The sequence below is a fragment of the Drosophila novamexicana genome, unplaced genomic scaffold (genome assembly GCF_003285875.2).
Source record: "Drosophila novamexicana strain 15010-1031.04,08,12 unplaced genomic scaffold, DnovRS2.1 tig00001466-arrow-arrow-pilon, whole genome shotgun sequence".
NCBI lineage: Eukaryota > Metazoa > Arthropoda > Insecta > Diptera > Drosophilidae > Drosophila > Drosophila novamexicana.
The window spans coordinates 250,496-270,298 of record NW_020824862.1 but is presented as its reverse complement, the minus strand read 5'-3'; the positions used below and the strand labels follow the sequence as shown (position 1 = coordinate 270,298).

Here is a 19,803-nt window from a genome sequence, read left to right as displayed (position 1 = left end):
ACTGATACCGAGAAGAAGAAAAAACATTTGTTTTTGCAGTTTAAGCCTTGTACTTAATTCTCTAAATTTACAAAACAACTTTCCTGCATATTTATAAGTCGACCTAATAAATAATTCACATAAATGCTTGTACTTGCAGTACGCCGAATTAAACTGCTTTAATTTGTGATAATATTTATTTGTTATTAAGCTTATTCTTCAATAAGCTCAGGTGAGTCAGACAGTTGTCACGGTACGTTCGGCGTTCCACCAGCTTGTCCAGCGGCACCATTTCATTCAGCTGCTCGGCAATATCCACGGCAGTGGGTCCCTCCATTTTGGGTGTGGCGCCCATGGTCTCGCTGACAGCATAGATTGTTTTCGAGTAGCGCTCAAAGTAGTTGGCCATGCCCTCGGCATTTAGATGCGCCGTCTCCAGTGGCCCCAGGAAGGCGTACCGCATGCCCAGGCCGTCGCTCATAACGCTATCAATGTCCTTGACGTTGAGAATGCCCGCCTCGACCAGACGCCAGGTTTCATTCAAAATGGCATACTGAATGCGATTGAGGGCAAATCCCTCGATCTCACGCGACAGCGTGACGGGCTTCTGGCCAATTTCGTCCATTAGGGCGCGCGTCTTCTGCACGACCTCTGGCTTGGTCCAGGGCGCTGGCACTATTTCCACCAACGGCACATAGTAGGGCGGATTAACGGGATGGGAGACAACAGTCTAAAACCGCAAAAGGTCATAAATCAATCTTGGTGCTAAGTACAAGATTAGATGCTAATAGCACTGGGACAAATGACAGGTGCAGATAATGTCGCCCGACATGCTGATATGTATAAGCACACACACACACTCACTCACACACACATACAAAGATTTGTATAAATTTTCCATGGCCCCAAAAGTGTAAGAAACTCACGTTATGTTTGTGCTTTAAGTTTGCGGTAAAGAGCGAGGGCAGGAACGTGCTGGTGGAACTGGACAGAATTGTGTTGCTATCGACAACATCATCGAGCTTCTTGAACAGCTCCTGTTTCCACTCCAAATTCTCCGGTATGCACTCCTGTATAAAGATGGCACCTTTGGCCAGTTGCTTGATATCGTTGGTGCCCGAAATGCAGCTGAATTGTTGCGCCGCATTCAGTTTGCCGCGCAGCAAGCCCTTGCCCTCCAGTTCGATCAATTCCTTTTGCGTTGCCTTCAGTGCGCCCTGCACCTGCTCGGGCAGGATGTCATAGAGCACCACCTGGTAGCCAACCGAGGCGAACAGCATGGACCAAGAGCGTCCGATCAGACCGCTGTCAAAGCACATCTCATGTAATTGTGTATGTTTGTATGTATGCATGGATCTGGACATATCCTACCTGCCGACAATGCCGATTTTAGCGCTTTTCTTTAATTCAGACATGTTTCGTCTTGTTTTGCTTGCGTCTCTTTGATTTCAATGCGAACCGAAAGAACTCGACTACCACATTAGGCGGAGCACTTTATGCGTTTGAACACTTATATGTGAAGCGCAACCGGTTTAATACTTATTAAGCGATAACAACAAAAGGTGAACGCGACCTACATATGTACACAAAGTGTGATGCCTTCTGGGTGTTGCTGATTTAAGTACAGATAATGGCTACCAACAATTCAGCTAGTTTTTATTGCCGCCGCAGCAGCGAGGAGTAAATCAAAGCAAGGGCCCGCTGGAAAATTTACCGCAACAAAAACCAATACTAGAATGCCAAAAACAATATGCATACCCATACATACATATATAAATATATATATATATATATAATAAACGCTAAATAAAAATAAACCGGTTTCAAATTGAATGCATTGCAACAACAGTTACATATGCGCATGTATGTATGTAAATGTGCATAGTCATGCATTTCGTTCTCATCTAATTCGCAACTGGGTGCTTTCATTTTTATTCTTATTTTTGTCAAAATGCCCTTAATTTGACTTTTAATATTAATTCTTTTTTCATATTGTTTACCGACTGGAAGTATCTATGCGATTTGTTATTCTCACACACGTATAGAACAAATGTATAACTACCGTCAGAGATAAAAATGAGTGTTTGAATTATCAAATGAAGACATACATACACACATACATACATATACACAAATCCATGTTTACTTAGCATATGGACAATATGAATCTGTATTTGCAGAACACTAGATACTACTTACTTTAGTTAAATATATATCCAGCAGGCACATGAAGGGTTCATACATATATACTGTATTCTTGACCAGGACGTCGAGCTGATACGATCCAGCCATGTCCATCTGTAGCAACTCCTCGAACTCAGAAACAAAAGATGCTAGAGCCTTGAAAGTCGAGATATATAGTATATATACGCAAAATAGATTTATCAATTTCTGATATTTTTTTAAATGTAATCAATATCTAGATGTGGCTCCTTGTATAGTTAAGAAATATCAATAGCGTAAAATTGCAAATGATAAAGAGGAGTATGAGATGGCAGTTCTCATTTATCGTATTTATTAATTCGGGTTCTAATAAGCATCTTAATTGTACATATCAATTGTGTCGGTTCAGTTATTCTGGAACAATATATTGCTTATTATGCCCTATCTTCATTCTCCTCGGCTTGATGGATGATATCTCGCATTTCGGGTCGCCACTCTTAAGTGCGTGGGCAGCTAAAGCATTTTAACTCAATTTTGTTCGAGCTAACATTATGAGGTCTAGGCCAAGGAGATTGTTGTATATATATATATACATACATACATGTATACATATATATATATGTTTGTATGTCGTAAGTAGATTAAACTTGCGTGTGACATTGAAAAAGCGTATCACAGGACATCGGCGACTTAAGTATTGTGTGCGAAGAGCATTTCCATTGGCATATGTGGTACTTGAGGAACTCAATTATTTACTTAAGCCGGCCAGCAATTGTCGAATATAAGTCTGAAAGATAAAAATGAATTGAGAATTGTTCACTTTAAGATGCCTTTTTAAATACATACATCTACAGAAAGGCGTTAAGTATTATATATGGATGCATATATATATAATACTATATATATATATATATATATATATATATATTTCGGTTTGTTCAGTTGATTTGAATGCTGTATATAAAATGTGTGTAGCTAGTGGTATCCTATCCTTAAAGCGCCATTTTGCGGCCCTCTATAGATATTTCGACGGCACGACGGCTCTCCTTCGAGCGTTTCGAATCCAAGAAGCGTTTCATATGTTTTTCATAGCGGTTGGGCTTGCGCTTTGAGGACTACATGATTTTAAAAGGATAGAATATTAATTGATAGATATGGAAAATAGTATGGGAGGGTCTTACCGAAACTTCGCCTTCTACGGTTGACTTTGGGCGAATAACATAATCTTTATTGGAAGGCATTGGTACACGGGCGCGGGCCACCCAACCGGGATCTCCAGGACGAAGCAATTTATCCTCACTTGAGAATGTTTGATTTAACGATGGTGGATTGCTGCTTGATGCGGGCTCTGGATCTGGGCTCTTATGGCGATTGCGGGACATTTGCGCTAGATCACGCTCTTGACGTTCCTCTTTGCTCATGGCTGAGAAATCACAGCTTAAATTAAATATGGGCCGAGCCCACTCGGATATCAAGCGACCCGCACGATCGCGATTTGTCTTTGTCTCTTGTGGATGCTTGTACAAGTACATAACAGCTTTTCCGATTCCAGACTGCTTTAAATAGGACTTATCTATGGTCGGGAACTATCAAAAGAAAAAAAAAGAGAAAGAGAGAAAGTAAACGGAAGGGAAAGAGATAGTTATATAAATCTGCCGGCAAGCTATGTTGATGGCTATATTTACATCGGATAACAGCCTTAGTATGCTCTCCCGTATTTGTAGACAAGGCAGGCTTTTATTTGGCAATGGGGCTAACCAATCTGTAAGTACGTTGAGTATATTGTGCTCCAAAAAGGCCAATTGTAGATCCTTTTTAATCAGCTGTGACATCACTTGCTTGAGCATTGAAATTTTCTTTGTTGCCGGCTTACCAGCCAGATTCAGCTGTCGATCATCGTCAGATGCATTCTTCATGTTTATAATCAATTGATCGATTAGATCGTCATTGTCATTTATCAGATCGATATCTCCCTTGCGGCGACGCACGCGTTTCTCTTCCTTTTTACGCAGCAGCATTGCATCGAAGTCGGATATAAAGTTGCTGTTCCTAAAGAAATTATAATAAATATATATAATACAAATTATAATAAATATATACATAAATAACTGTTTGGGCACTTACTCTGGTTCATTTGAAATGGGCGTGTTTTCATCATCTGAACTTTTGACAATTTTTTCCTTTGTTTTTTCCTCATCGTCCGCATCGGTGGCCTGTTTATCCGTATTGTCTTCATCCTCGTTATCTGTGTCTGTGATTTTAACACGTTTTTTCTGTAGCTTTGGTGTGTCATCTATGGCAGGGAAATAATATATTTATATATATGTGTATATTCCCATAAGATATATATATATATGTTAACTTACCTTCTGAGTCACTCGTTGCAGCACGTTTGCGATTCAGTGCATCTTGTGAGGTAACAGACTCGGCAATACTATTTGAGCGCGATCGGGACTTCTTTTTCGATTTACTAGGACTATGTGTGGAGCCAGCGCTGTTGGAGCGGCTGCGAGAGCGCACTGAGCCGGCACGGGAGGCTCTTGAGCCACTACGTGATCGTCTGGAACCACTTCGAGAACGCGATCCACTTCGTGAGCGTCTAGAGCCAGAACCGCTACGAGAACGCCTCGAGCCGCTACGGGAGCGTCTTGAACCACTGCGCGAGCGTCTTGATCCACTCCGGGAACGACCTCCTGAGCGACTCCGTGATCGTCTGGATCCAGATCCACTGCGTGATCGTCTGGACCCAGATCCACTGCGTGATCGCCTGGATCCGCTTCGTGAACGCCTGGAGCCGCTGCGTGAGCGTCTAGATCCAGATCCACTACGCGAGCGTCTAGATCCACTTCGGGAACGTCCGCCCGATCCGCTGCGCGAGCGCCTAGAGCCACTTCGAGAGTGCCTCGATCCGCTACGTGAGTGCCTCGATCCACTACGTGAACGCCTAGATCCACTACGTGAGCGCACAGATCCACTTCGTGAGCGCTTAGATCCAGATCCACTACGGGAGCGTCTGGATCCGCTACGAGAACGTTTGGATCCGCTACGAGAACGTCTTGAGCCACTGCGTGAGCGTCTGGATCCACTGCGAGAGCGCGAGCGTCCACCTGATCCGCTGCGAGATCGTTTTGATCCACTGCGTGAACGTCTAGATCCACTACGAGAGCGTGTGCCACTTCGCGAACGTGCAGATCCACTACGCGAACGCCTGGATCCAGACCCACTACGGGAGCGTCGGGAGCCACTTCGTGAACGTTGACCAGATCCACTACGCGACCGTCTGGATTCAGAACGACTACGAGAGCGTCGCGAGCTGTCAATTACACTGCCGCTACGGCTACGCGATTTTCGTGTTGCGCTAGGTGAACGACTGCTTGTGCGCGGAGATCTAGGTTTTTCTTCTACTGGCTCGCTAGGTGGCATAATGGCCGATTCCTCCACAATGCACGTTGAATCAACTTCATTGTCTTGAATAGTTTTCGAGTTTGTATCCGATGTCGGAACCGCGTCACCATCTGGTTCCTTGCTGAACGCTTCGCCTAGAAAACAAAATGTGGGCGCATAAGCACGCTAACGCTAAGGTTTTCTTCCCTGTTTTTGTGTTATACCTTTTTCAGCCTCCATATCCATATTTTGAGCAGTTAAAAAGCTCGGCTCATGTGATATTTAACAATTTGGCTAGTTAATGTTTAACGCAGATGCTGAGGTCCAAAAATATTACTAAGAACGCTTTTAAATTCTCAAAAAAATTACGAGCATACACACGCGCACTCGTATGTATGTATGTTGTACAATACGATTGACTCGCCGCAGCAGATAGCTAACGAAACAAATGAAAACGAAACGTCAAATGTTCGATATATTTTGGCTGGAACTAGAAAGCAGTTCGATTTTTTTTTCTTAGCAGAACTAGTTCTGGTTCATAAATCGTATATTTATTTGAAAGTTTTAAATAATTTACGTTTATGAATATTCTGTTTGACTATTGCTGTATTATATTGGACAGTACGTAATTTATTTTGCACAAATATCTGTATTCTTGTTGCGGATTGCTTAAAAGAATGAAAGATTAAATAATAATATTTATTATCGAACACCTTATTAAAAGTATTAAATGTATTATTTTTCGCTACATTTAAATTTTAATTACATTTCAGTTAGTGTTATTGTAAAGTGTATTATGTAGCCCAATAAATTCGAGAATAATTAATATTGCGCCTTGTTTTAGAAAACGGTTTTGTACGAAAAAAATATTTAAAGCTAAAATCGAGCTAATTTGTATTCGTGTAGTTATTGTTAAAACGTAGCCAAAAGAACAAGCTCCAAATCAGCATAAACCCATTCAGCCACATTCCACTCAGCTTTGAGTTTATGAATGCTGCGTCATATGCGCAAAAAATCTTGCGAGATCTAATACCGATATGGAGTATATATGAATGCTTTTCGACTACGCTGTAGTTCAGCGGCGACCGAGCGTTTTTGACTCATGGACGCCGCTGCTATCCTCATCCACCGCCCATGGAGCATGAACTACAATTAATAGTTGGTTGTATGCGTCCAATGCGTCGATTGGGCCTTAGACCTCCGTTACCTCCTCCTCCGGAGCCGCCACCACCACCACCACCACCGCCTCCTCCTCCTCCTCCACCGCCACCACCCCAACCAGTGCTACGACGTTCGTTGCTGCGGTTATTTCCATTACCACCGTTAAAAGGTGCCAATAGGGTCTGGAAGCTACAAGAAAATAAAACTATATTAATATAAAGGTTTCCTAATATCAACAATTATACTTACAATTGCAGTATCAGATACCAAAGTCCTATAAATATCTCGACAACACGTTGGAAGTCCCAAGGACGCTTCTCCCAGACGCGACCACCTAAAATCAAGCGATTGCTTCAATAGTATTCCAAAGCAGCTGTCTGGTTTCGGGAATACTCACTGCGGTCAATGTAAACCATGCTGCGATCGTGTACACATGCAAAAGTGTCTTGTTTCGCAGTTTATTTATTATTTATACAACTAACAATTTTGTTGACCATGACGTGTCTATAAATTGTGATGCAGTCACGATAGCATCGTATTCACAATATATGACATATCGATATTCATCAAAGCAACATTACCGGCACTCCCCCGAGTGTGTGTGGAACGTTTCAGGAAACAATATTTGAATTATTTGTTCGAATATTTTGTAACTCTTAGGACAATAAATTAAAGCAAAACAAATATGTTATTATCATACATAGTTTGCATTCCACTTAAGGGTTAGGTAATATTTGCTTAGAAGGTTACGGGAACACCTCTGACGCTCAACTGTATGTTGTCTTAATGCGATAAGTCGATATTGTTATTGAGCTATCGATATTTCGATAGCTTGCCAGTTTTAGTCAAGTGCAAAGGAATACAAGTTTCAATTTAGCCATAACAAAACATAGCAAAGACGCTTACGCTAGCGTCTTTTGCAGCACGATTATCACAACGATCGCACAATATATATACAATAACAATACATCATACAAGAAAGCTATAACAATACAATCGTGGAGCTGACACAGGCTATAACCACGGTCAGCTGCTACCTGACGCCGAGGTGAGTTCGAGTGGACTGCAAATTCTAGCACTAACTACTAATGCCTGTATCTAACCAAGTTTACAGCCTGCGCCCATCACTGACTAACAGCGTCGTCATTTGGCCTTAGAGTCATTTTCAAGAATCAAATCAAAATTTTTATAACTAAAATCTGTGGTAGCCGTTGGCCGTTGCATTACCGTTGCCCTCCCACGCAGCGTGTTTATACTCTAGCAGAGGGTATTGTCATTTTATCATAGAATGTGCAACAATATGAATGGAAGGTTTCTGAATATCGACAGAGTCAAAATAGCTGTAGGTCCCCCTTTCTAGAAATTAGTCTAAAAAATAGAGTTTTTTATATGAGAAACTTTTTGCTAGCAATTAATTTGTTGCTAACAACATCGAAAAACTATATCCAATATGGCTTTTAGAAGAGTATTTAATTTTCGGCAAACGAAATATAAGTAAATAAATATACGTATATATATATATGTATTTAATTTGTGACATAGTTTGACCGACACTTTTCATTGGCGGTCCAAACAGCCGGCATAGACTGGCCAACATTTATTTACATACGCCAAGTAAATAAGTACATATGTATTTGATAAAAAAAAAAAAAACGGGTTGGGCATCTTTCTAATTTGCACTTTGATTTTGGTTACAAATCATTTACACTTCAACTTGACCTTTGGGGCCAAGCAAATATTTATGTAAACACGTCTATATTTATGTATGTACATGGGCATGTGCATATGTATTCTATTTAATTCAGGTATGCGTGTGTGCGTGTATTCCATATCTGTATCTTCGGTTACAGCTCGTTGCACGCTGTCGTTGCCTTTTTGGCAATCAACTCTTGTTGTTGTTATTATTGTTATTATTATTGTTGTTGTTGTTGTTGTACTGGCTGCTGCTCTGCGTACGGCGCATTGCCTGAGTTTGGTCAGTAATCGGCAAACAACGCGCGCGTACGCATTTTTCTAGCTCGATTCGTTTTTGCCTTTATTATTCTTTTCTTTTTATTAGCTGACATCATTTGGCCGCTGGTCAGTCTCTAAGCGTGTGTGTGTGTGCGGGCGTGAAATTTGTTTATTAAAGCTGCTGATAAAAAACGGTTTTTCTGTTCTCGTCTTTTGTTCTCTTCCTTTCTTTGCCGTCAGTTAGTCTACCGTTATGCCTGGCACGTCCTCAAAAGCTGCTGTTGCACAAACGATCGCGCGCTTAGCGTGAACTGGAAACGAGTACGTGTAGCGAGTAACAAGTACCGAGTACAATACTCGATACTTTAAGCTGCCACCTGGCTGGCTCTACTCTTCAACTTCCTTTTCTTGTCGCTCTCTCTCTCTCTCCCTCTCTCTCTCTACTTCTCTTACTGCTGTCTTTCACTGTGCCTCAACAATGTATTCAGCGGGTAAATAAATGACAATACACACATGCATACATACAAACATACTATGCCATACGTATGCATCCTTTAATGAATAACAAAAACAAACATTATCAATATGCTCTCGTTCAGTTCCAATTCGCATTCACATTCACATTCATTCATATGCAAATTAACGTAATTTGATTTTATATTTTTAGACGTTTTTTCTTTTAGTGTGTGCGTGTGTGTGTATTTGGATCTGTGTGTCGAGTGTTTAACATTTGCTTAACTATTGAGATCCAAGATAATTTCTGTTTGTACATTTGTTTACATGCGTGTGTGCTGTCTGCACACGTGTATACATCTACATTACATCTGCTCAATAGCTGTAATTTGTTTATAGATGCACCCCCCACCCAAAAAACACATGATCATACACTTTAGCATCACATCTGCATGAAGTCATCGTCAAATCGCAATATGACAGCCGCACATTGGTCACTTTGCACTGTTCTCAGCCGGAAATGGATGATCATCCATTTGGTGGCTCTCATACTCCCGTATCAAGCAATTACATAATTGGCCGCATTTCAATGACCCCCATTTTACCGAATATCAGTAGCCGCATTGGCTGCCGTCACCTACTGATAACTTCCATTTCGCTTTCAAATTAGCTCGCGCACAGTGGGGCGATTGTCATTGAACTGCAAACACGTTTTAACAGACATAAATTCCGAATGCAATAAATGCAAAATTAGAAAATCTAGTATTTTCAATGCAGCTTATCTTAAATATTTGCTCTTCAGATTTATTTTTTTATTTATTTTTTTTTTTAATATTTATGTTGCGGCATTTATGCTAAACCGCTTGCAGTTTGCAGGTGGTGTTTTTGTTGCAAGAATTATCTGTTTTGTGTATGTATGACCCACTGTGCAAATTCTAATTGATTAGTGGCCGCGGCATTTTATTTTTATCATTCGATCGATTAGCCCAAAGCTTTTATGCAGAATGTGCGCACTATCAGCATATTGCAACCTTCATAGCATAACATACCATGCCAACTCATACCGTGCTTTGCTGTGATTTCTACATACGATACATACAAACACATACATATGTATATCTATGTGCATATATGTAAACATACATAAATACATACATACACACACACACATACATACACAAATACATATGTGTACAACTGACGCATTTTGCATAAGCAGGCGACTAATCATCTGTAATACTGTTTGCAGTGCGCACCCACGACTACGATTATCCCGAATCGGAAATGGACGAGCGTGAGAGTCTCTACTTTGATACGATCTCGCTGGCCGATTCGGAGGCGGCAGCGGCGGCAGCGCATCGCAAGTCGCTATCGCAGTCACGAAACACAATTTACCACTCGGCGGTGGATCTGGCCGGAGATGAGACGCGCAACAGTTTGCGACTGGGCGGCAGCAGCAGCGCTGCCGCGGAGCACAGGCTGCCCTGGCAGCCGGGCTATCGACAGTCAACGGCGCTGGAGCATCTAAATGGTGCCGGTTATGGTGTCGGTGGTGGTGATCAAGCGGATGCTGCCATTGCGGCTCAGGTGCTAGCATTACAAAATGGACGCACACATCTGCCCACCGGCATTGGCGTTGGCGGCGGCGGAGGCGGCGCTGGCGGTGTCTATAGTTATAGCCGATCTGGTGCTGGTGGCGGCGGCAGCGGCGATGATGAGGTCTCTAGACGTCTTTTAAGACAAAGTAGCACAGTTTCTAATAAAGATAAGAAATTGCCAATTACATACTCCCAGTGGAAATTGAGGGTAAACAACCAACGATCAACAAAACAAAAAAAAATAAACAACAACCAAAAAAAAAATACAAGAAGCACGTCGCATTTAGCTCAAGCATTGCCAAATGTCTCAATATGCCAATTATTATAAACAGCTCTCTCTCTCTCTCTCTCTGTCCTTCTATCTCTTATGTTACGCTGCAATCGCCAATTTCTCTCACACATCTGTCTATTCAGTCGCACGAGCTTAACATTACGATCATGTTTCATTTCCAGCGTTCCATGACAACACCGCATACAAAACTCACCCAATCTCATTTGTCTCTTGTTAGTTGCGCACTCAACTCCGTTTGACTTTAAATGCATTTGCTCGATTTGTCTAAAAAACTGAACGATTGCATATTGCATACACATTTTTATTTATCTTAAATTTGATTTTGATAGAGCATATCACATGCCGACGCATTTTCTTTACTTGCTGGCTGGCTACGTTTCTCACCATATTCTTTCTCTTTTTTCTCTCTTTTTCAATAGTTTGCTTGCGGGAATGGGTAATGGCAATTTTTTAGCATATGTACATATCTATAGCATACATAGCTTGTACATCAATTAACTTTAAGTACATACATGTGTATATCGAACTTAATCATAAGCGTGGAATATAGGGGGAAAATATTCGAAAGTTCAAAGCCTTGACTTGTTTCCACAGAGCGCGACAATTTAAGCTGCAAAACTGAAATACTGCAGATTTTTATTTTTTACCTATTTACATAGAATATTTTAGATAACAAAGTTTTTTCGAAAAAGATCACATTCTTCGAGCGATAGCTCCTGACAAGACAGCTACCCGGATGTTGAGTAGGATTAGATATCATAATATTCTCTATGGTGTCTGATTTGTGTTCTTTCTGGACATCCCAATAACCTCTGCAAGGTCACAAAAAATGCTTCGCTTTAAGATTTATTAATATCGTAACCCATCAAGGCTTTAAAATTGAGAGAATATTCATAATATAAACACAGCTGTGGGTCCTGATAAGGGCCCTAATATTGTTGTGTTTGCTTTAAGTAAACATAACTGGTCTTAGTACCAATAAACCCCCGGTGGAATTCTGAGCGTATTTATTTATATTTATTATATGTATAAACAATATGGACACAAGTCGAATTTCATAGAATTGAAATCGATTAAGCCCGACTGGCTTTGGGTCGTGGTATCAGTAGCTTCGTTGATATTTGCATTGAAACATGCATTCTTATTCGATAAGGGGTACTCGGGATATTCGTACTTCATTTAGGATCTTGCCGGAGGAGCTTGCAGTTTAATTTGTATATTGCAGCAGATCGGTTAAGTCGCAGCATGTTCTGCCGTTCAATATCCAAGACTCTGCGTTCGACCTTACTTTCAGAGAGTTGGGAGACCAAAGACAGTGTGAGATATTATTTAGATGCTTTCGATTTTTGTGCTGGTTTGGCAGACGCACACGCACCTACACGCGCTTTCCACACCCAATCGATCTATGTACTATATATATATATTTATATGTATATTTGAGATTTAATTGCGTAACATGCGATCTTTGTGATATATTCATCAAATGTTTGTTTATATCTTTTGCCGCAGACGTATCGACGCTTCAACGATGGCAGCCGCAGCGTGGACTTTGTGCTGGCCTACAAGGGCGAGGATGTGGACGAGGTGGCAGCCAGCAAACGCAGGATCTTCGAGGCGAACCTGATGAGCGAAGGCATACAGCTAGAGTACTATAAGGAGCAATGGGTGCACTTTGTCAAGTTGCATGCGCCTGCCGAGGTGCTCTATCGGTATGCTGAGATTTTGAAGATCAAGATGCCATTGAAGATCATACCAGGTCAGGAGCAAATAATCGCTGATACCACGCCCGATTTTAGGGCAGTCAGTCGCATTTGCCGCAGCCTATTCAGTTCCGTGCAGCTGAACACCGAACTGTTTCCGGAACGCAAGCCGCGCATTCATTTGGAATTCGCCCGCAAATATCTGGAGCTATACGACGAGGAGCATCCGAACTATTTTGATGAGAGCACACGCTATTCCATTATCAATTTCATAATGCAGCGCCAGCAATTCGAAGGGGGCGAAGAGAAGGCTGATAATCTGGGCATCGAAAAGCTCATCGAGGATGGCGTCTATCTCTGCGCATATACTCTGCACGATGTAAGCTGGTTTAAATCAACTTATTATCTCTATCTCTATATACAAAACTGTTTGTCCCGACTGACTGACTGAAATTCCACCCACGAGTGTGGAAAAATCGCGAAAAATATATGTATGGAACTTTCTTGCTTATTATCCGATCGGCCTCAAGCTCATTTTCAAAGAGCTTTGTTCAACTGCATTTGAGGGGTGTTTTAAACTTTTCGAAAAATCCACTCCTCCTTGCTGGAAATGGTGGTCAAAGATTACCAAGGATCTATTCAACTTAGTTGACACACCTTCACAAAGCTCATCTCAAGATGGAACGGGTGGGATTTCAATTTTCCACGGGCCTGTACTTAGTGGAAAGGAAATATCTATAATTTTTAGCACAAAACGCTCCACGGGCAAGGCCGGGCAATACCCGCTCATATATATATATATATAAACAACAAATTGTGTATTTCAGAAGGACACACGCGGCAAACTGCTGAAGGAGTGGGCGAACATTGGCAAATGGAAGAAGTAGGTGATATTTCTCATATGTGTTCCCAGCTCTCTCACAATTATTGAATTCATTTATTTATATATTCTCTCTTTGACAGTCTGCAACCGTTGGATCACATCAAGGACTATTTTGGGCCGAAGGTGGCGCTATATTTTGCCTGGCTGGGATTCTATACGCAAATGCTGATACCGGTTAGCATTCTGGGCATACTCTTCTTTGTGTACGGCTTTCTAACGTGGAACAGCGATCCGATTAGCTTTGACATTTGCAACGACAACGAAACGATCATGTGTCCCCAGTGCGATCGTGGCTGTAAATTTTGGCGTCTCAATGAGACGTGCACCTCGTCCAGGTTTAACTATTTGATAGACAACCAAATGACGATGGTGTTTGCCTTTGTAATGGCCATTTGGGCTGTTATCTATTTGGAGCTGTGGAAGCGATATTCGGCGGGACTGGTTCATCGTTGGGGTCTGACCGGTTTCAATCATCATGTGGAGCATCCACGGCCACAATATCTTGCCAAAATATCCAATTCGAAACGGTTTAGCGATAAGCTGAACGACCCGAAGACCTCCTTCGATCCTGATGTGCCCTTCTGGAGCACTAAGTTTCTGCCCAACTTTACAAGCTATAGCATCATGGTGTTGTTTGTAAGTGAATCAAATCCACTCGCAGTCAGCTTCGTATTTACTAATTTATTATTGCATTTACCGTTCTAGATCTGCATATCATTGATCGCCGTGGCGGCGGTCATCATCTATCGCATGGCGCAACGGGCATCCCATACTATTCTTGCGAATGAGAACACGATGACGTACAGAATAATGGTGTTGCCCATAACGGCGGGCTTCCTGGACTTAATTGTTATCTCCATATTGGACATGGCTTACAGCAATCTGGCTGTTCGGCTGACCAATTACGAATACTGTCGCACCCAGACGGAGTACGATGAGAGCCTCACAATCAAGAACTATGTGTTCCAGTTTGTCAACTATTACTCATCGCTATTCTATATAGCATTCCTAAAGGGAAAATTCGTTGGTTATCCCTCCAAGTACAATCGGATATTTAGCTTTCGCCAGGAGGAGTGCAATCCGGGTGGCTGCCTCATGGAGCTCTGCGTGCAGCTGGTCATTATTATGGTGGGCAAGCAGGCAGTGAATGCCATCGTCGAAATGCTGATACCCTTTCTAATGCGCACCGCCAAGGAGTTTAGCCAGCGTTATGACTGGTATAGGCGGCACAGCGAGCAGAAGTTGGTGCCCTCTACCAATCAGTTCACCGAAGATTTTAATCTGCTGCCCACCGAAAATAGTTCACTTTACGAGGAATATCTGGAAATGGGTATGATTGAACATCATAATACAAATCTGACATGCCCATTGTTATGTTCGTTTCCTCTTCATTTCAGTGGTGCAATACGGTTTCATAACCTTGTTTAGCTTGGCATTTCCACTGGCTCCTCTTTTGGCGCTGATTAATAACGTGATAGAGGTCCGCCTCGATGCCATCAAGATGCTGCGCTTCATGCGACGTCCCGTGGGCATGCGTGCCCGAAATATTGGTGTCTGGCAAAGCATAATGGCTGTCGTTACGCACATTGCGGTCGCTTCTAGCGTAAGCTAATTCCTAATTGTTGTCTATATGGTAATCAATATGCATTTTTATTAATTTAATGCAGGCCATGATAATTGCATTTAGCAGCAACTTTATACCGAAACTAGTCTACAAAGCCACCCATGATGATCCAGAGCTGAATGGTTATCTAAACTTTACACTGGCTACCTTTTATACCAAGGACTATGGGACGCAATCGCTTTTGGATGTTAGCGCCCAGGCGAATGTAACGGAGTGCCATTACATAGAGTTCCGCAACGATCCCTGGGAGAACCCACCTTATAAACGACCCATGATTTATTGGAAGATCTTGACCGCCCGTCTAGCTTTCATTGTCATCTATCAAGTGAGCTGCATTGATTGATTCCCTCTTTAAACGCTTGTCGTAACGAATTGCTTTTACAGAATATAATAACCATGCTGCAGGGCATACTGCGCTGGGCTGTGCCCGACGTCTCTGGCCGTCTGCTTAAGCGCATCAAACGCGAAAACTTTCTGCTCCGGGAGCATATCATTGAGTATGAGAAAAGGCAGGCACAGGAAGTGACCCAGTCACAGACACAGCCAACGGTCGGTGGTGGTGCAGCAGTTACAAAGACGGAGACGGACAACTTTTTGCGTCAGCGTCAAAATGGAAGTGATGCAGCTGCTGGCGACAATGCCACAACCTATGTCTAAAACTATAATACCTGAAACACGCACGCGTAGCCAAATCCCAACACCCCCATGTCCATGTTCTTTGCCAGTGGTAATCGAAAGTGCATTTTAGTTATAAGCCTCAAATGTGAGTTTGTTAGGGCGTGAATTATGTATATTTAAAAAATATATAGCTTATGTACTTTTGTATATATAACGTAATATACAATTAGTTTAAGGGCATATTTTGTTCGCCTTAATTGTTCATATTGTGTTTTGTCATTCTACTGTACTTAACAATTGAAATGTTTTTTATATTGTTTTTGCAAATTGCATGTGAAATGCTCAAGAGGCAAAATGCATTCTTTTGCATCTGCATAATTCCTGTTACAAGTTGCGACATTTTTACAAAAAATCCAATAATTAATTGCCAAATTGTAAAGTGTTCGTAGAAACTGCGACTGATGCAGCCAGGTACTCGAATTAGATACATCAAAATGTGTAAAAATGCATTAACGCAATATATAGAATCATAGCAGATCATATACAAGCGCACATGCACATTCATATGATAGATCCCTAGCTCCATTAAGTATTTGCGCCGAATTGTTGAGAATAATATATTACGAAATAAGAAAGCAAGTGTTTAACTGCTTTCTATTCACGTCCAAAGTGCACATCAACTGCAATTATCTAATCAAACGCGTTATTTTCAATCTTAAGATATCGTTTGTACCTACAGAAAAACCAAACTTATCAGATTGCGTGTGCCTAGCATATGTACATATATACAAAAACTAAAACTACAACTACAACAACAACAACATCAACAACTAAATAAACATATAACTATAAAACAATCCAATGTACCTTATATATATATACACACACATAACATACATGCCTATACTCTATGTTGATTCTGCTCGTTACAATCGGTTTGTGTCTTGTATCTGTATCTGTAACTGTAACTGTATCTGTATCTGTATCTGTATCTGTATCTGTTGTTACCTTTGCCCCGCACCACCAGCACACACTGCATAAATGTTTTATACAACAAGAAATGCAATTAAAATAACAATACGAAATAGTATATATATTTTATTATTTTGATAAACATATTTATATACAGAGCAAGAGATGTGCTGCGATGTACAGAATGTTCTAATGTACATTTACACACAGCATTGATAACAATTTACAAAACTAAAATGGAAAGAGATTAAAAAACATGAATTAAGAATTGTAAGAAAACAAAAAAACGAAAATAAATTAAAATTATATAAATTGAAATGATTTGTGTTTGAATATTGGGAATGTAACTCGCGCTCTGTAAAATGGTTCTAAAATTGTTTGTAGATCAGCCAGTTAATAGCCTGAAAGGTCCATGGAATAAATGGATGGAACACATATGTATGTGTCCATAATAAGAAATAGCAAATGCGTCGTAATGTTTATCTTGTGTAACGTATGCCCTAGTGCTACAGGTCAGTGAGCCGGAAGCTCAGCTAGACATTATATGAAGCGTGATATTGAATAGCAATATGGTGTCAAATCAATTGGAACTGAATGCAAGGCGACTATCGCACAGCAATTGGCGGCGACACCCGCTGAAATGTGGATATCAACAATTGAGGCATATCAAGCGGACTGACACAGAACACTTCGCTCCAGTTTGAGTCGGGCCAGTTTAGATGCTAAGATCAGGTAGCGTCTGGTGCTAATCAAATCGTTTGCAACTCAATTGAAATGGATGCCGTGGCCAAAGCCGACTGCGTCCCCAGACCCCACAGCGCAGCTCGCTCAGTCAATTGTCTTTGGCCAGTCGAGCTTTATAGTTGGACACACACTGGGGCTTAGCTTCGAATTTGTCGGCGTAACGCTTCCATGGAATTTGCATAAGCCACATTTGGCATAAAAAAAAAAAAAAAAAATAGAAATAACAAAACTAAAAATAAACCTAACCGTATCTAACGAATCTTTCAACTATGAACCGCATTTGCATCGATCCGATCACTTTCTGGCGCTGTCACAACAATAAAATGAGCCCCACTTCCGTGAGTTGACGAGATGCTGCCCCGCAGCTAAGCCAAATTGCTATCGCGCGGATAATTTTCAGCAGCTAATCCTATTTTCCATTTATTTCCAATTCCAATTCATAATCAGCCGAAAGTCATCAAGCAACTGAGCGCAGCGGAACGTGAAGAGTTTTTCGATTCCTTTGATGTCGTTTTCTGCGATTGCGATGGTTTGTTCTTTATGCATAAATACTATATAGTATGCAGATACAGATACAGTTGTGTGCGTTTGTTCCGAATCTCACATTTGATGAGGGCCGGTTTTTGATTAGATCTAACGTTTTGAGTAAATTGGACTTGGATTTCATAGAGAACTTATATCCGTAATATTATACAGAAAATATTACCTAGTTGTCCGATTTAAGTCGTAAAAAGCTAATAGATTGCATTCGAACGTGTTTCAAACGGCATTTTTTCCGTTTGCCAACACTGGACGGTAAGCAAATCAAGTAAATTGAAGAAACTGGACGTGAACTGTTAATAAGTCTCAGTTTTTAAAGTGATGTACCAAAAGATTTGCATAGCAAAGAGAAAATAAAACCCATTTACTAGTTCTGCATTCTTTGGCCTGAAGATTCAGTTCGATTTTCAAGTTTTTTTTTTCGGTTACAAAATTCAAAAGCCAATTGCTACGTTTTTCAGCACTGAAATCAAAACAATATCAAGAAAATTTACCATACTTACAAGCGAAAACCAGAGATCTCATTGTGGCCATTGCCCCCTATTTCGCAGGTGTTGTCTGGTACACACTGCGCGACTTTATACCCGGCTCGGCACAGGCCATTGGGGAGCTGCAGCGTCGTGGCAAACAGCTCACCTTTGTGACCAATAACAGCATCAGCTCCGTGGAGGAGCATATGCAAAAGTTCGCCAAGCAAGCGGCATTGCATATAGACCAGGTTAGTCCCAGGTGATCCAATAAGTTGGCTGCGACTTGGTTTTGAATCCCTCTTCCGAGCAGCAACAGATTGTGCATCCGGCACAGACCATTTGCGATCATCTCAAGGCCATTGGCTTTGAGGGGCTCATCTACTGCCTGGCCACGCCGCCCTTTAGGCAGCTGCTGTGCGATGCGGGCTTTCGTCTAACCGAGGAGGTGAGTTGCTTTGCTGGCGTTGATAGATACTTGGCTCAAACGGTTTTGCCTGCCAGCGCGAGGGTCTTATCATCAAGAGCCTGGGAGAGCTGCACCAGTCCATCTTTGGCGGGGAGCCCGTGCAGGCTGTCATTATTGATGTGGACTTTAATCTGACTGCGACCAAGCTGATGCACGCCCAGTTTCAGCTAAAGAATCCCAACTGTTTGTTCCTGGCCGGCGCTGCCGATGCGCTAATACCCTTCGGCGCCGGCGACATCATTGGTAGGAATTTATTTTCATTTCCACTTGCATTCTATTCTATTCTACATATATAACTGTGTTTCCTTCAAGGACCCGGCGCCTTTATCGACCTTGTCGCCCAGTCCACTGGCCGCCAGCCCACGGTGCTGGGCAAGCCGGGCGAGGCGCTGCGTCAGCTGTTGCGCCAGCACCACGCCCAAGTGCCAGCCAACCGAGTGCTCTTCATCGGCGACAGTCTAGCCAGTGACATTGGATTTGCGCGCGCCAGCGGCTATCAGACGCTGCTGGTCCTCACCGGCGGCAGCAGCAAAGCGGACGTGGCCAGCCTGTCTCCGGGCCACGCCCATATGCCCGACTACGTAAGCGACTGCCTGGGTGATATTTGCGGCACGTTGATAAACTAATGGCATAAACAAAAACTAATTCCAAATAGGCATACTTACGTTATGCACTGTATTGCTTTAAACATAAATAGCTCAAGTAGATCCCTTGAAGCCAATAAATTGCATACATATATATATATATATATATATAAATCGTTCTTATAACATAAACATAAAAACTTCTTGACTTGTCTATAA

The 19,803-nt window shown here is 41.8% G+C and overlaps 5 protein-coding genes across 8 annotated transcripts; 2 read left to right on the top strand and 3 right to left on the bottom strand.

Annotated features, from left to right (window-relative positions):
* Positions 1-30: 30 nt before the first annotated feature.
* LOC115767862 (lambda-crystallin homolog) lies at positions 31-1,488 on the bottom strand. Its single transcript, XM_030712220.1, has 3 exons — positions 1,351-1,488; positions 906-1,284; positions 31-709 (listed from the first exon to the last, which is right to left on the bottom strand). Exons 1-3 carry the CDS (start codon positions 1,392-1,394, stop codon positions 176-178), a joined length of 957 nt encoding a protein of 318 aa, XP_030568080.1. The 5' UTR covers positions 1,395-1,488; the 3' UTR covers positions 31-175.
* A 1,550-nt stretch (positions 1,489-3,038) lies between these two features.
* Positions 3,039-5,952, bottom strand: LOC115767859 (IWS1-like protein). Its single transcript, XM_030712216.1, has 6 exons — positions 5,751-5,952; positions 4,509-5,681; positions 4,267-4,435; positions 3,828-4,191; positions 3,324-3,728; positions 3,039-3,257 (listed from the first exon to the last, which is right to left on the bottom strand). Exons 1-6 carry the CDS (start codon positions 5,770-5,772, stop codon positions 3,135-3,137), a joined length of 2,256 nt encoding a protein of 751 aa, XP_030568076.1. The 5' UTR covers positions 5,773-5,952; the 3' UTR covers positions 3,039-3,134.
* A 443-nt stretch (positions 5,953-6,395) lies between these two features.
* Positions 6,396-7,194, bottom strand: LOC115767814 (glycine-rich selenoprotein). Its single transcript, XM_030712150.1, has 3 exons — positions 7,085-7,194; positions 6,937-7,021; positions 6,396-6,876 (listed from the first exon to the last, which is right to left on the bottom strand). The coding sequence occupies exons 1-3, from the start codon at positions 7,101-7,103 to the stop codon at positions 6,648-6,650; spliced, it is 333 nt and encodes a 110-aa protein (XP_030568010.1). The 5' UTR covers positions 7,104-7,194; the 3' UTR covers positions 6,396-6,647.
* Positions 7,195-7,286: 92 nt separating this feature from the next.
* Positions 7,287-16,613, top strand: LOC115767813 (anoctamin-1). 4 transcript variants are annotated; one of them, XM_030712147.1, is made up of 9 exons: positions 7,287-7,735; positions 10,343-10,899; positions 12,493-13,062; positions 13,511-13,566; positions 13,647-14,202; positions 14,272-14,896; positions 14,964-15,169; positions 15,234-15,515; positions 15,575-16,613. In XM_030712147.1, exons 2-9 carry the CDS (start codon positions 10,378-10,380, stop codon positions 15,845-15,847), a joined length of 3,090 nt encoding a protein of 1,029 aa, XP_030568007.1. In that variant the 5' UTR covers positions 7,287-7,735; positions 10,343-10,377; the 3' UTR covers positions 15,848-16,613. The 4 variants fall into 4 exon arrangements, with proteins under 4 accessions (XP_030568007.1, XP_030568009.1, XP_030568008.1 ...); XM_030712148.1 differs by lacking the exon at positions 7,287-7,735 and adding an exon at positions 8,204-8,961 and having other exon boundaries at positions 10,343-10,812; XM_030712145.1 differs by lacking the exon at positions 7,287-7,735 and adding an exon at positions 8,204-8,961.
* Positions 16,614-17,203: 590 nt separating this feature from the next.
* Positions 17,204-19,731, top strand: LOC115767863 (phosphoglycolate phosphatase 2). The gene is made up of 6 exons (XM_030712221.1): positions 17,204-17,862; positions 17,972-18,053; positions 18,616-18,782; positions 18,845-18,979; positions 19,036-19,243; positions 19,313-19,731. Exons 1-6 carry the CDS (start codon positions 17,794-17,796, stop codon positions 19,624-19,626), a joined length of 975 nt encoding a protein of 324 aa, XP_030568081.1. The 5' UTR covers positions 17,204-17,793; the 3' UTR covers positions 19,627-19,731.
* Positions 19,732-19,803: the final 72 nt, after the last annotated feature.

Excerpts from the sequence above, each read along its gene's own strand:
- LOC115767862 (XM_030712220.1), bottom strand. The coding sequence starts at position 1,394 with ATGTCTGAATTAAAGAAAAGCGCTAAAATCGGCATTGTCGGCAG. Across the intron at positions 1,285-1,350 it reads AAAATCGGCATTGTCGGCAG|CGGTCTGATCGGACGCTCTT; the intron begins GTAGGATATGTC and ends GTGCTTTGACAG. Across the intron at positions 710-905 it reads ACTTAAAGCACAAACATAAC|ACTGTTGTCTCCCATCCCGT; the intron begins GTGAGTTTCTTA and ends TTGCGGTTTTAG.
- LOC115767859 (XM_030712216.1), bottom strand. The coding sequence starts at position 5,772 with ATGGATATGGAGGCTGAAAAAG. Across the intron at positions 5,682-5,750 it reads GGATATGGAGGCTGAAAAAG|GCGAAGCGTTCAGCAAGGAA; the intron begins GTATAACACAAA and ends TTTGTTTTCTAG. Across the intron at positions 4,436-4,508 it reads TGCAACGAGTGACTCAGAAG|ATGACACACCAAAGCTACAG; the intron begins GTAAGTTAACAT and ends TCCCTGCCATAG.
- LOC115767814 (XM_030712150.1), bottom strand. Across the intron at positions 6,877-6,936 it reads TGGTATCTGATACTGCAATT|CTTCCAGACCCTATTGGCAC; the intron begins GTAAGTATAATT and ends ATTTTCTTGTAG.
- LOC115767813 (XM_030712145.1), top strand. Across the intron at positions 10,900-12,492 it reads ACTCCCAGTGGAAATTGAGG|ACGTATCGACGCTTCAACGA; the intron begins GTAAACAACCAA and ends CTTTTGCCGCAG. Across the intron at positions 14,203-14,271 it reads ATAGCATCATGGTGTTGTTT|ATCTGCATATCATTGATCGC; the intron begins GTAAGTGAATCA and ends TTACCGTTCTAG.
- LOC115767863 (XM_030712221.1), top strand. The coding sequence starts at position 17,794 with ATGAACCGCATTTGCATCGATCCGATCACTTTCTGGCGCTGTCACAAC. Across the intron at positions 18,980-19,035 it reads GCTTTCGTCTAACCGAGGAG|CGCGAGGGTCTTATCATCAA; the intron begins GTGAGTTGCTTT and ends TTTGCCTGCCAG. Across the intron at positions 19,244-19,312 it reads CGGCGCCGGCGACATCATTG|GACCCGGCGCCTTTATCGAC; the intron begins GTAGGAATTTAT and ends GTTTCCTTCAAG.